Source organism: Oscarella lobularis, chromosome 2, assembly GCF_947507565.1.
Source record: "Oscarella lobularis chromosome 2, ooOscLobu1.1, whole genome shotgun sequence".
NCBI lineage: Eukaryota > Metazoa > Porifera > Homoscleromorpha > Homosclerophorida > Oscarellidae > Oscarella > Oscarella lobularis.
Window position 1 is genome coordinate 3,150,600 of NC_089176.1, and position 12,389 is coordinate 3,162,988.

General features: G+C 47.6%; 6 protein-coding genes across 7 annotated transcripts; 3 read left to right on the plus strand and 3 right to left on the minus strand.

The window, feature by feature from the left end:
• The first annotated feature begins 406 nt into the window (after nt 1-406).
• On the plus strand, nt 407-2,135 carry LOC136184071 (gamma-butyrobetaine dioxygenase-like). Of its 2 annotated transcripts, XM_065970910.1 has the most exons (7): nt 408-661; nt 719-894; nt 942-1,117; nt 1,174-1,520; nt 1,578-1,714; nt 1,766-1,897; nt 1,955-2,135. In XM_065970910.1, the coding sequence occupies exons 1-7, from the start codon at nt 482-484 to the stop codon at nt 2,031-2,033; spliced, it is 1,227 nt and encodes a 408-aa protein (XP_065826982.1). In that variant the 5' UTR covers nt 408-481; the 3' UTR covers nt 2,034-2,135. The 2 variants fall into 2 exon arrangements, with proteins under 2 accessions (XP_065826980.1, XP_065826982.1); XM_065970908.1 differs by having other exon boundaries at nt 407-894.
• Nucleotides 2,136-2,173: 38 nt separating this feature from the next.
• Nucleotides 2,174-3,896, plus strand: LOC136184072 (gamma-butyrobetaine dioxygenase-like). Its single transcript, XM_065970911.1, has 7 exons — nt 2,174-2,398; nt 2,469-2,644; nt 2,695-2,885; nt 2,935-3,281; nt 3,331-3,467; nt 3,518-3,649; nt 3,703-3,896. Exons 1-7 carry the CDS (start codon nt 2,192-2,194, stop codon nt 3,779-3,781), a joined length of 1,269 nt encoding a protein of 422 aa, XP_065826983.1. The 5' UTR covers nt 2,174-2,191; the 3' UTR covers nt 3,782-3,896.
• Nucleotides 3,803-5,443, minus strand: LOC136184074 (nudC domain-containing protein 3-like). Its single transcript, XM_065970913.1, has 3 exons — nt 5,217-5,443; nt 4,158-4,880; nt 3,803-4,082 (listed from the first exon to the last, which is right to left on the minus strand). Exons 1-3 carry the CDS (start codon nt 5,406-5,408, stop codon nt 3,945-3,947), a joined length of 1,053 nt encoding a protein of 350 aa, XP_065826985.1. The 5' UTR covers nt 5,409-5,443; the 3' UTR covers nt 3,803-3,944.
• An 81-nt stretch (nt 5,444-5,524) lies between these two features.
• Nucleotides 5,525-8,349, minus strand: LOC136184120 (disks large-associated protein 5-like). The gene is made up of 15 exons (XM_065970964.1): nt 8,156-8,349; nt 7,919-8,102; nt 7,805-7,858; nt 7,605-7,743; nt 7,250-7,547; nt 7,095-7,186; nt 6,859-7,035; nt 6,688-6,795; nt 6,536-6,631; nt 6,372-6,479; nt 6,265-6,306; nt 6,178-6,207; nt 6,033-6,125; nt 5,723-5,979; nt 5,525-5,670 (listed from the first exon to the last, which is right to left on the minus strand). Exons 1-15 carry the CDS (start codon nt 8,325-8,327, stop codon nt 5,646-5,648), a joined length of 1,875 nt encoding a protein of 624 aa, XP_065827036.1. The 5' UTR covers nt 8,328-8,349; the 3' UTR covers nt 5,525-5,645.
• A 508-nt stretch (nt 8,350-8,857) lies between these two features.
• Nucleotides 8,858-9,779, plus strand: LOC136184141 (acyl carrier protein, mitochondrial-like). The gene is made up of 3 exons (XM_065970986.1): nt 8,858-9,151; nt 9,240-9,327; nt 9,543-9,779. The coding sequence occupies exons 1-3, from the start codon at nt 8,903-8,905 to the stop codon at nt 9,626-9,628; spliced, it is 423 nt and encodes a 140-aa protein (XP_065827058.1). The 5' UTR covers nt 8,858-8,902; the 3' UTR covers nt 9,629-9,779.
• Nucleotides 9,400-12,274, minus strand: LOC136184139 (protein FAM227A-like). The gene is made up of 15 exons (XM_065970984.1): nt 12,117-12,274; nt 11,934-12,068; nt 11,824-11,877; nt 11,729-11,769; nt 11,628-11,675; nt 11,460-11,573; nt 11,304-11,402; nt 11,141-11,245; nt 10,957-11,083; nt 10,773-10,895; nt 10,500-10,723; nt 10,286-10,443; nt 10,135-10,212; nt 9,927-10,074; nt 9,400-9,873 (listed from the first exon to the last, which is right to left on the minus strand). Exons 1-15 carry the CDS (start codon nt 12,220-12,222, stop codon nt 9,793-9,795), a joined length of 1,641 nt encoding a protein of 546 aa, XP_065827056.1. The 5' UTR covers nt 12,223-12,274; the 3' UTR covers nt 9,400-9,792.
• Nucleotides 12,275-12,389: the final 115 nt, after the last annotated feature.

Sequence of the window (12,389 nt, forward strand, 5' to 3'; positions counted from 1 at the left end):
GAGAAGGTGTACAATTCGTTGGACGAATTGGGATTGTTCGACTTCAGAATATTGCGACGAGCGAAAAGGAAGGCGAGAGCGAAGGGGAATCGCGTTTGCCGGTGTCCCCCGCGTCCAAAAAAATCTTACTGTCCGCACGATGGCGATGTCGTGACGGACGGCGACGAAGGATCAGGGAGCGGTTCGGGAAAGCTGTTCGATGTCATCGACGTTCTGGAAGGAATGTAGACAATCTGACAAGAAAATGAGACTTTTGAGATTTTTCACACTGCTTCGTTTGCGTAGACGTTTCTTTTCCATGCCACGTGAGAGAGAGAAAGAGAGAGAGAGGAGCTATGAGCCTAGTAATAACCTAGAGGGCGGGAGAGGGCGGGAGCGAGGGCGGGCTACACACGCTCGTGCTAGCGTGCGCTCAACCCAGAGGAACTCTTCTCGTAGCTTCCTTTTGGCAAGCCTAAAATTGGGGGCAAATATCACTAAGATGCTCTTGAGACGCATCACACGAACTCTTCTCGCCGCACCGTGGAAAATCCACGTCTATTCGCGCCCGCTGGCGTCGATTCCGAGTCGGAAGCGAATCGACGAAGTGGTTCCGGGCTCGAACGGCGAAATAAAACTCATATGGAACGACGGAACGTCGCACGCATTTCGAAACGTCTGGGTAACTTACGAAGACCGTCAGCAGGACGGCGATGACGTCACAATAGCTTTCGTTCAGCTGAGAGACCAGTGCCAGTGTTCCGAATGCGTTCATCCGACGACGAAGCAGAAACTCGTCGATTCGGCGTCGATTCCGCTCGACATCGCGTCGTCTGACGTCATCGTAAATGACGTCGGCGGGCTAAAAGTAACGTGGATGAACGACAGCCACAGAAGCGTCTACGACGGCAACTGGTAGTTTTCGCGAACGCGAACGCGAGGAACGTTTAACGCGTCTACAGGCTGCGCGAACGCGCGGAAAAAACGACCCGACCTCCGAGCGGACCGCGCCTCTGGAAGGGGATGCAACGCGTCGATTCGCTGCCGACGACGCGCTACGATCGCGTCATGAAGAACGACGGGGAGCTGTACGCGTGGCTATCGGGTCTGCACGACAACGGGCTCGCGATCGTGAACGGTGGGGGGACCGCGTGTCGCGTGAGCGTGCGCTAGCGCCCGCGCTCACTTTTTTAGGTGTTCCTCTCGTGAAGGACACGATACGACAATTTGCCGAGCGCATAGCGTACGTCAAAGAAACGATTTACGGGCAATTGTTTGACGTCATCGCTCAACCGGACGATGACGCAACGCACTTGGCTTACACCAGTCAAGCGCTCGATCTTCACACGGATATGAATTATCGCGAAAAATCGCCCGGATTTCAAATGCTTCATTGTCTAGAATCGAAAGGTCCCGTGGATCAGGGAGTATCTTACTTTGTCGACGGATTTGCTGCCGCCGAGTGGCTGCGTCATAATCATCCGTCTGCATTTCACATTTTGACGTCACTTCCCGTAGAATTCGCCGTTCATGCAAGTCGCGTTAGTACTTTGGATCGGCATGAAGCGAGTTTCCTCTAGAAACGTTTCTTTCTGTAGAAAAAGTATAGCCAGCACGTGCCGATTATTTGCACCGATTCCTATGGCAATGTCGAAGAGATTCACGTGAATAATCGAACGCTGCAGACGTGGGGCATACCAAGCAATCTGATCATGCCCTTCTTTGCGGCATACAAGTAAGACGACGGGTCTAAAAAAATCGATTTTATAGAATCTCTACGTTCTAGGACTTTTATCCAGAAACTGCGTGATGGATCCATGGAGGTGCGTTTCAATTTGAAAGAGGGTGATCTAGTGACCTTTAGCAATCGACGTATTCTGCATGCTCGCACGGGCTATGACTCAAAGAAAATGAGAAGGTAGAGATCTTTGTGGTGAACTGTGAATTATTTGCTTATGTAGTGTCCTTTCTGCAGATATTTGCAGGGCTGTTATCTCGACTATGATGAAGTTACTTCAAAACTCGATTCCTTGAGGAAAAACTTAGAAACGTAGTTAGTTCTGCACGATATGATGATATTGCATGGCTGCACCATAAAGTTGCACATGCACAAGAGACAGAGGATTGATTGATGAAAATATATTTGCACTGTTGTAGTTGGCTCCCTGCGTGGTCGCGTGACCGTGTATGCATACTTGCTCATAGCCAGAGTATGATGCGTACAGCAGTTCGATTCTGGAGCAAAACTGGGTGCACTACGCGTTTTCTCTCGGTGGCTCTAAGGGTCCCGGTTCGTTCGCGCCCGTTCGCGTCGATCCCGAGTGGGACGCGAATCGAACAGGCGGTTTCAAGTACGCAGTTGCGCGAGCTGAACGTCACATGGAACGACGGTACAACGCACGCATTTCCGAATGTCTGGGTAAAGCCACCGACGCGTCGCGACACCTCCAACTCTACGCGTAGATAGGCTACCTTTGGCTTTTATTCAGCTGAGAGACCAGTGTTGGTGTCCCAAGTGCCGTAATCCAACAACAGAGCAAAATCTCGTCGATTCGGCGTCTATTCCACTCGACATCGCTTTCACAGACGTTGCTCTTAGTGACGCTGGCAAACTAAAGATAACATGGATGAACGACAACCATCAAAGCGTCTACGACGGCGATTGGTACATTAGACGCTATAGTAGATCTTGTAGAAAACGGGCGGAGAGTCTAGGCTGCGCGAGTGCGTCGAAAAGAAGGCGAGACTGGAGAGACTCCGGAGAGCCCTAAAAGGGCCCCGTCTGTGGAGAGCTCTGCGCGTCGATTCGCTGCCGACAGCGCGCTACGACAGCGTCATGAAAAGTGACGTGGATCTGTACAAGTGGATGTTAGGTCTGCAGGACTACGGGTTCGCTATTGTGAAGGGTGTGTAGACTGAGACTCAGAGAGGATATGCATCTAGCTAAAACTTTAGGTGTTCCTCCCGTGAAGGACACGTTGCGGCTATTTGCCGAACGAATAGCTTACGTCAAAGAAACCATCTTCGGACAATTGTTTGACGTCATTGCCGAACCGGAAGACGTTGCCTCTCATTTTGCTTATACCAGCCAAGCGCTCGATCTTCACACGGATTTGAATTATCGCGAGAAATCGCCCGGATTTCAAATGCTCCATTGCCTGGAGTCAAAAGGACCTCCAGATCAAGGTACATCTCATTTTGCTGACGGGTTCGCTGCTGCTGGGTGGCTGCGCGAAAACCATCCGTCTGCTTTTCACATTTTGACGTCGCTTCCGGTAAATTTCACTCTTCGTACATACGGCGTAAGTGCTGACAATTCTAATCGGCTCAGCTGCGACTTCTTTTATATAGAGAAAGTATTGCTACCATGTGCCAATCATATGCACCGACCCCTGTGGCAATGTCGAAGAGATTCACGTAAATAACGATACTCTGAACACGTCGGACATACCGCGTGATTCAATCGTGCCCTTCTTTGCGTCGTACAAGTGAGACATACGACAGGCGTTGGCTTTTCTTATGTCGTATTGGTTTCTAGGACTTTCGTTGCCAAGTTGCGCGACGGATCCGTGGATGTGCGGTTCAAACTGGAAGAGGGAGATCTAGTCACATTCTGCAATCGACGAATTCTACACGGGCGCACCGGCTACGATCCAAAGAAAACGAGAAGGCGAGTTAGAAAAAAAAAACGTTATAGATAGATCTTAGTCCTTTTTTTCTCAGATATTTGCAGGGTTGTTATCTCGACTATGATGAAGTCACATCAAAACTCGACTCGTTGCGGGACATCTACAGTAGTTAAGTAGTTAGGCTTGTCACACTATTCAAAGAAAAGACGCTAGCTGGGTATTTATTGGACCACGCTCCTCACAATTTTTATAGGAATGAACACAATAAAAAAAAGGGGGTTTTCACTACTACTGTCCAGCTCAAAACCTGCAGGCACGCACGCAATCAGGCACCACTTAGCTTTTATCGTAAACAGTTGGCACGTAGCCGGACGACGACGACGTGTGAACGTTAACTCTTGTAGGGTCAAACGGCGTTCCCTTGAAAGGAGACCCTTCGGCGTCCCAGGCAACTTTCAGAACATCGTACGCTTTCTGATAAAGAACGCACCAGTTAGTTAATCAATAGATTAGAGATTAGGCTTCTCTCTTCAAAACTACTGCATATACCTGCTGTTCAATGGTTGGCTTTCCTTGCAATTTCTGTCGATGATCGTACATGACGCGTTCAAAGGCGGACTGCGTCTCCTGATCGAAATCGTGTATGTGCCGCGACGTGTCGACCTTGGTCAGATCGATTTCCTTGTCGCCCTCGATGATGCACTTCCACATGCGCTCCTCGCTCTTCTCCAAGTTGATCTGGACCGTGCTCCCGTCCACGCTCCACATCGACTCGTTCGCCTTTACCCTATAGAAAAGCGGCCCGTCCATCAGCACCTGCGGCCACTCGCGTCCCTCTTCGGTCGTCGGCTTCGGCGGCGGCTTCTTGAGCGCCACGCGGAGCCGCTGCAAACCGATCTCCACGTCCAAATCGCGCGCTTTCGTTCCCTTGGGCAGCGGCACTTTGATGTCGATATCCGAAAGCGTTTGAGACCAGATGTAGTTTTCCGTCACGCCGCCGTTATAGGCTTCGACTTGCACCGGGACGGACCTCGACGCGGCCACCTGTTTCGCGACGGCCGCTGTCTGTTCCGGCGATAGTTGAGTGAATCTTGCTTTGGGCGCTTCGGCGGCGGCGGCGGCGGTGACGGCGGCGTCGGTCGCTTTTTTCATGGCGGCGGCGACTTCGGAAGGCGATCTGAAGTCTTTTTCCGCTGGTAATTCTTCGTGAATGCCCTGCTGGGAACGCAGCTCGTCTGCGTCGCGAGCCCATCGCTGGTACTTACGGAAATACTAGTAAAGAGAAGGCTGATTAGTAAGTCTCTCTATACACGTATTGACACCGCCAACTAAATCAATACAAAGATTCTAATGGATGTGTTCTAATCTCTCTGTAAGCGGTTTCAGGTCCTTTTAGGCTAAATCATCTTATAGAGGCATTTCTACGTCAAAAACGAAAATCTCGTCCGGGTAAACTTTGAATTGACTCTCTCAAATGCTCTACTTCTAATATGCTTTTTCGTAAAAAATGGCGGAGGTCTTCGGCTGGCCACGCCTACGCGATAGAATGTTCTCGATTCATCGCTCGGTTGAAGTCGCGACGTTTGTTTCGTGGATGCTATCGCTTACTTTGGTCACCATCTCTTCGGCTTGACCCGGACGAAAGCCCATGTAGTCGCGATCGTGACGCATGATTCGATAGAAGTCCGATCGTCGATACAGGAAGTTGAATATGTGGTCAAAAAACGGTTCGATCTGATTTATCTCCGCCAGGACGGAGAGAAACGCTTGGTCGAACTTTGCTTCGTCTTTCGGATCCATTTCTTCTCTGGTGAAGAGCACATGCGCGTACACGAAGTATCTCGCGTGACATCTTACGCGCGTTAGTCTTCTGATAAATGCCGCCACGATTTGCCACCACAGATGTTAGGAGAATATTTATGATGCCACTTGCACTAAATTTTCATAAGCAGGAATCTAAACTAACACGTACACTACTTAGCAAGTGCACTACTGTCTGTAGTGTAGGAAAACTGTGAGAACTGAAACTACGACGTCTTATGAGGAATCAGAAGACTTGAACCTAATTGAAAAACTAATTAAAAACCACATATTTTCTATCCTGAGAGTCTTACTCAGAATGGGCCTTCGTCGTTCGCCTCAACTGGCGACGAGGTGTAAAGCACATCAGATTTGATCGCCTGGTGCGACGACGATTATCCGAGCAGAACTTGAATTCTTCCATGACGTTCACAAGTGAACCAATCCCGTTCTCCTCTTCCTCCTCTTCCTCCAGAGAGTCGGGCTCAATATTTCCTCCAGTGCCGCTAGACGTCGGCATCAAGTAGGATTGCGGTAGAACAGCTGGCTGATCTTCCTCTATCGGCGAAGTCTAGCATCCGTGGTATTATTAAATCAATCATTTAGCTTTCATTTGAGTCTTACTGCATCCATCGTCTGCTCATCTTCATCAAATAAAACGCGCTGCTTAGCTGTCGAGCCCTTCTTCTTCTGACTGCGGGAAAGTCTCTTCTTTGACTATCACACACTCCCATATACAAAAGATGTACAGTTATATCTCTTTCCTTACAGTTGACGATTGGAGGGACAGCCTTGCACGCTAAAATAATCACTATTAGCCTAGCCCAATACGCAGTACGCAACTCCTATTCCTTACCTCAAATTTCAATGACAAGGGAGTCTTTTCAAGCAGTTTTTGCTGCACAAAAAAGAACACCAGTCAGGTCCAAAACAAAGAGAGCACCATAAGAACGTGTATCTCACCCTGATAATTAGTTGCCTCTGACTTCGTCTCTTACTCTTGGATTTTGCGCTAGACGGCCACTTCAGTGGCGGAGGAGTTTGGCCCTCGTCGTCGTCATCGCTGCTCAACTAAAATAAAGTACATATAAAAGCACGTGCAGTCGTCATGTTTCCTATAAACGTACTGTAGGTGGTGGTGGAGTCTTCAAATCGTTTTCAACTGGCATTGGCGCCACTGCTGCTGCTGCAGAATCATCTGTATGAGCTTTCTGAGCAAAAATCTGATGCAAAAAAATTCCGCCTCTCAATCACAATACAAAGAGCACTCTCTACTCACGACAACACCACCAGAGGAAGCCTCTTCTTTCATGGCTAACATCTTCTTCTTAGCCGATAGCAATCGTGAATGAAGTCTTGTGCTTCGCCTGATTGGACACGGTGTTTTCTGTAACAAAACCAGGTTGTAAATAAAAAGCCATTTGATTATTATATAATATACACACGTCACCTTCCTTGTCTTCTTGACTTTCTTTTGACGAACAGGAGTCATCTCCCTCTCCCAGCCGTTGAGCTGCGTCTTCTGGATCTTTGCAAACTGCTTGTCGATGTCTTCAATTTGGCCCTCGATCATGTCCCAATAGCCCTGGAGATCGTCGAGAGTCACTTCCTTATCAATGTCAACATTCTTGAAAACAAAAAAAATGAAACGCCTTTAATTAATAATAGAAAGTCGAGCGCGCGTACCTCTGCGTCATCACAGAGTTTTTCGAAAAACGGGAACTTCTTTCGAAGCAGAAGCTGCGCTTTTCCGACAGCAGCCCGAATCATTTCGCAGCCTGAACAAAAAAATAAATAACGCAGTGGTGAACAATTCCTCAAAATTTCAATTAATTAAAAACCTTGCTCTGGGATATCCGTCTCTAAGTAGTTTGACCACGTCGCGCAAGCAACGCTAATTTGATCCGCCTTTTTGCGAACGATTTGTCGGAAATGGTTCACGCCAGCAAGTTTAGTAGTAGGAGATTCCTCTTCCGTTTCCGTTTCCGTCTCTGTCTCCGTCTCTGTCACCGTTTCCAGTTCTTTCACGGGTGAAGCGGCGGAAGGGAGAGGAGGTGCCGTGAATGCGAACACAAAAGGCGAAAATCCTTTTCCGAATTCAAACGACGACCCAGTTTTACTTTTTGGCGTCGTCAACTTCTGCGAAAAGAGCGCGTTAATTGAATTAATTTGTAAAAATCCAACATTCAAAATCGCCTTTGTTTCAGTAGGTGTAGTTTTAATTTGTTTCTGCTCTTTTCGAGTGACTGGAGCCGTCGCCTTCTTGCTTCTAGTCGACTGGCTCGACGATTTCGGCGCGACTTTCCAGACGGAAACAGGAGCCGGCATAGCAGGTCTAAAAATAATAAGAATTAATCTCTAAAGAGTAAATTAATTAATTATGTATTCTTAGACACTTGTTTCTGAGGCTTATCGCCTGTCTTCTGCTGTCCACCGTCGCTGAGGTGAATCTAAAAAATTGTAAAAATCAAAATATATCTGTCATGCGCAATTTCGAGTTTTTCTTATACCCGATTTTCTTGACGGGTTCCAGTCTTTCTGGAATCGTATTCGTCTTCGAGACGAGGACGAACGGCTTTTTCTTCGCTTTTTCCATCGCCTCCTGTCGTTTCTTCAGCTCTTTTCGCTTCTTGAATTCCGCCAGCCGTTCGCGCATCGATTTTTCCTTCTTCTCCTCGTCCTGGGTCGTCGATCCTGAAGCGAAAGACTCGCGCGTCAATATAACAGAGCTCGAAAGGCGAACGAACTCGTTGCGATGTGCCGTTTCGGCGGGGTCTTCGGAACGCGGTTTCGTCGCGCGTTCAGAGCGTCGTGACGCTTAGTTCGACGCCGATCGTGTTCCTCTTCGTGTTTTCGAAAGCGGCGGTCCTCGGCAGAAAGTCCTCGCGCTTTGTACGCTCGCTGACGGTTGCGATCCATTTTTTTCTCCGTTGATTTCGAATTGTGCGCGTGCGCTTTGCAAAATTTATAGGCACGTGGTGTATACATATCCTCATAAAACCGCGCCTACTGTACTGATTCTAATGTTGCATGCCAACATTTCCCATGATGTTGAGGCTTTAGCTTTTTAGGATACGCTCTGCACGCCAGCTTGCAGGCTAGCCCGCTCTGAGAATAAGATTCGGTGTTTCTAGGGTACAATTCTCGTCATATTTGACAGCTTTCCTCTCAGCAAGTCGACATCTTTGAGCCCATCTTTCCTAAAAAGCTTGTTCGTAGGTGAGTCTTGCAAACCCATATGCTGCCAACGTGTCATCTCAAGGGTGCGGCCCGGCCCCTGCATGCCGCCCACGTACCGTAGACGTACGAGGTCTGCAGCCTGCAATTCATTTATCAGGAGTACGTGGCCTGCGTAGCTACTGTCAACAAAGAACTTCTAGCAGCTACGTGCTGATAGGAGAAAAGTCTGCAAAAGCGTTCCGAAAACGTGAAAAAAGACCTTGCACGCCGTCTACACGTGATAGCGAGCTCCCGGAGGTAATCTCTTTCTCGTGATGTCGACTCATTTGTTGCTGCGCTTTGCCCGTCGTTCTGTCGCCTCTACGCGTTTTTTCCGACCGCTCTCAACTTTCGGCGGCTTAGTTTCGCGTTCAGTGGTCGCTCGACCTCAATTCGTCGTTCCTTTTCACCTGAAGGCGCCATTCCGCCGTTTTGGCGAAGCGCCAAATCCTCTCACGCTCGCCGACGTCGAAACGAGCACTCTCAACGTCATCAAGCTGTTCGACAAGTGCGATCCGGCCAAGGTAGAGCGCAATTCAAATTATATGGGGAAAATTAATTAAACGGGAACCCTAAACGTATGATTTCATATTTTAAAAATGTTGCTATTAGGTCACCTTGGATTCTCACTTTCTCAACGATCTGAGTCTCGATAGTCTGGACGTCGTTGAAATTGTGATGGCCCTGGAAGACGAATTCGGTAAAGAACGACCCATTATTTCTTTGTCCTTTTACACCATTGTTATGCTAACTCACTTATATATATATGTATGAGACAGACGTCTCTGTTCTCTGTTCTTTTTGCGTCGCTTGAGGTCCTCTTGTAGCCACTCATCAATCAATTAGTCTAGTTGTTTTGGCCCAGCCTATGCAATATGTGACACATCTTGACGGTTTCCTTCTGTTCCTCTTTAGGTATTGATATTTCGGATGCTGACGCCGAGAAGGTCTTCACGCCTAAAGACGCTGCAGCGCTCATTGCCAAGCTCAAAGGCATATAGTTAGACGTTGCTGCTGCTGCTGCTGGTGTCAAGAATCTATGAGCTAAACTATTCCGTTCTTGTGTTTCCCTGTACTGTAATTGCCATTGCTGTGTTTGCGCACGTATAGGTACTCTCATTACTATTTAATGAATAAATTGTCAATGCTGCACGTGTACTGTACCTTAGTCCACGTCCTGCTTGGCAAGAACTCGCGCTATTTCCTCCGCGGCACCAATCGGCTTTTTCGTCTCAGACGGAGGTTGCTAGGAAAATCGTTCTCTTGCATCTGAACACCTGACTGTCTTCTTTCACGTACTAGCAGTTCGACTGTGAGCAGATTGCTCAGTCGTTTGACTTCCTTCTGTTGGGCGAGAAGCTTGGCCGCTCGTTTTCTGTCTCGCACCGATTCGACGGCGTGTCGCACGTGTATTTTGTGTCTGTCTTGAGCAATCGACTTCCATAGGCTAAACGAAGCGCTATCATTACAGACTGGAGGACCAATTGTATTAGATTCGAAACCTCACCTCTGACAACCAGCTTTGGTGTCTCGAACATTCTGGAATGACTCGTGCAAGACGTCCTTGTATGTAGGAGCGTTTAGCGTAAGGTGTAGAGTCAAGAAAAAGAACAACTAAATATACTTCTATTCATGTCTAAAAAAATTGAAAGGGATATGGCGGTAGCTTTGTGATCTGCGTTCGCTGCACCAGCTGGACCACTTCCGTGTCCGGCGCCATTCTGATGACTTTTCCGTAGTACGAAACCAACGGACTGTGCCCATTCAAATTAAACAGGAAACGATCAAAATCTGGCCCTCGGCCAGCAGGACAAGACTATAGACAGTAATAGCTTAGTGCCCCCAAAAGATAAAAGAGACAAGAATCCGTACCTCCTTTGTCTTCTTCTTCTGCTGAATCCTGCTCCTCTGAGCCGAAGGCTTTTGAACCTTACTGGCAGTGCCGACTTCAACACTGATAGCCGATGCGTCCATCTTATCCTTCGTGGCTGTTGACGTAGACTCTGGTGGCTGCGATTGATCGTCCATCACATGCGATGTGGACGCAGAGACCGTCGACTCCTCTTTTAAGCCGAGAAACTGAGCCAAATCTTGGCCTACATTGTGAGAAATCAGATAAAGCAATATTTCGTTAGGCAAATCTACCTCTTGCTTTGACCAGGTTCGTTTCTTTGCTCTTCTCTTGATCAGCAATCAGTTTGAACATGTTGACCGGTTCGAGTAAATCAAAATTCCACTTGAGCCACGTTCTCGGAACAGGCTGAATCCCTGATAAAGTCAGCCACCATTTATTTATATACACAATATAAATTTAGAGGTCTAATTTTACCTGTCATCCACAGGGAGACAAAGCTGCACAAGCCATTTCTAAAGTCTTCTCCGAATCGCTTGTAGGACGTCGGATACGCGACGCAGAACGTGTGATAAATGGCCTGGGCGATGCTGTCAGCATATCGCTACAAAACAGACACCACAAATGCCATTTCTTACACACTGCACTCTTGCACACGGACCGTAAGAAATGGTTCTTTGAATTTGGGTTCTATTGGAAGTCTCAGAAATGCAACGTAGTTGAAGGCGGTTCGGTGGAATAGCTTGTCTTGTACTGACTGGTTAGGCTGCATTGTGTACGTTGCAACGCTGTAATTATAAATAGTTCCCTACGCGATTTTTTACCTGGAATCTTTGGAGAAAGTACCACCAGAAACAATCAATAAAAATTGACACTGAAAACTCGCAGAGAAACAACCTCTCCCACTCTGCCTTGAAAGAAGGCTAAGGAGGACTCGAATGACTGTAAGTACGCATGTGGAGAAATTAAGTAGAACTTGCTTTTTTATGCAAATCGGTCTGGGCTTGAATCACGAGTTGGAGCTGCTTGCGTGCCTGAAGGACTCCAGGCAAAGGGGTAGGGCCCTCGTCGCTGTACCCGGGAAAGACAGCCAGCTAGACAGATATACAAGTAAAGGAGACACGTAAGAAAGACGTGTACAATGTTACCTCGACTAGCACGGGCTCAGAAGAGCTCTTTTGATCTGGTGCACGTTTCTAGAGACAGACAGATTTTATACTTGAGAGCTGTACGTAGTCTTTGCCCGTACGTTTGCTGTTGACGGTTTTTCCACCTTTGCTGACTCCATTGCTGCAATTTGAAGAATAATTTATAATTTTGGCTATGTGGATCTAAATATCGTACCCATTTTTGTTGAAAAAACGCTGGCAAAATGACTCATTTCTCTCTCGTCTTTGTCTATCAAGCAATTCTCGATCAATCGAAGACAAAATACTGTAAGATTCGCCGTTTACCGTTTACTGACATTCCTGACATTCCTCTTATTTTCGAGTAAGAGTCGACGACCAGCAGGACGCTGTGGCATTTCAGTTCCTTCTCTAAATTGCTAATTTTTGCGTTCAGCGATTCGATCGAGCCGACTTCGTGTGCTAGACGCAAGGAATGCGATCGTTTCCTTTCTCCGTGCTCCTTCTTACGTCGATGAGCGGCTCGCTTTCGCTCGATTGCATCGCGAAGAGCCGCTCGACGACTTTCCTTCTCTAGTTCTTCGTCGTAGGCCCAAAGAGGACTTGGATCGTGCATCACGGACACATTTGCCCACAACGTAAACCACCGTAACTAGGGAAAGATCAATTGATCACGTGACTACAGATTTAATAAAAATGCGAATCTATTGGTTTTTTGTCAAGATGCGTAGATTATGGAGATCTGAACAAACAATTCTGGATCGATGATAGACATTTCCTCTT

Coding starts and splice junctions, on each gene's coding strand:
- LOC136184071 (XM_065970908.1), top strand. CDS start 482: ATGCTCTTGAGACGCATCACACGAACTCTTCTCGCCGCACCGTGGAAA. Junction 1,715..1,765: donor CCCTTCTTTGCGGCATACAA/GTAAGACGACGG, acceptor TCTACGTTCTAG/GACTTTTATCCAGAAACTGC. Junction 1,898..1,954: donor GACTCAAAGAAAATGAGAAG/GTAGAGATCTTT, acceptor TCCTTTCTGCAG/ATATTTGCAGGGCTGTTATC.
- LOC136184072 (XM_065970911.1), top strand. CDS start 2,192: ATGATGCGTACAGCAGTTCGATTCTGGAGCAAAACTGGGTGCACTACG. Junction 2,645..2,694: donor AGCGTCTACGACGGCGATTG/GTACATTAGACG, acceptor CGGAGAGTCTAG/GCTGCGCGAGTGCGTCGAAA. Junction 3,282..3,330: donor TCACTCTTCGTACATACGGC/GTAAGTGCTGAC, acceptor TCTTTTATATAG/AGAAAGTATTGCTACCATGT.
- LOC136184074 (XM_065970913.1), bottom strand. CDS start 5,408: ATGGATCCGAAAGACGAAGCAAAGTTCGACCAAGCGTTTCTCTCCGTC. Junction 4,881..5,216: donor CCGAAGAGATGGTGACCAAA/GTAAGCGATAGC, acceptor TCTCTTTACTAG/TATTTCCGTAAGTACCAGCG. Junction 4,083..4,157: donor AGCCAACCATTGAACAGCAG/GTATATGCAGTA, acceptor GTTCTTTATCAG/AAAGCGTACGATGTTCTGAA.
- LOC136184120 (XM_065970964.1), bottom strand. CDS start 8,327: ATGGATCGCAACCGTCAGCGAGCGTACAAAGCGCGAGGACTTTCTGCC. Junction 8,103..8,155: donor GAAACGGCACATCGCAACGA/GTTCGTTCGCCT, acceptor CTTTCGCTTCAG/GATCGACGACCCAGGACGAG. Junction 6,307..6,371: donor AGAGGCAACTAATTATCAGG/GTGAGATACACG, acceptor TTTTTTGTGCAG/CAAAAACTGCTTGAAAAGAC.
- LOC136184141 (XM_065970986.1), top strand. CDS start 8,903: ATGTCGACTCATTTGTTGCTGCGCTTTGCCCGTCGTTCTGTCGCCTCT. Junction 9,152..9,239: donor ACAAGTGCGATCCGGCCAAG/GTAGAGCGCAAT, acceptor TGTTGCTATTAG/GTCACCTTGGATTCTCACTT. Junction 9,328..9,542: donor GGCCCTGGAAGACGAATTCG/GTAAAGAACGAC, acceptor GTTCCTCTTTAG/GTATTGATATTTCGGATGCT.
- LOC136184139 (XM_065970984.1), bottom strand. CDS start 12,222: ATGCACGATCCAAGTCCTCTTTGGGCCTACGACGAAGAACTAGAGAAG. Junction 12,069..12,116: donor AAAGCGAGCCGCTCATCGAC/GTAAGAAGGAGC, acceptor CCTTGCGTCTAG/CACACGAAGTCGGCTCGATC. Junction 11,246..11,303: donor ACTTTCTCCAAAGATTCCAG/GTAAAAAATCGC, acceptor TACACAATGCAG/CCTAACCAGTCAGTACAAGA.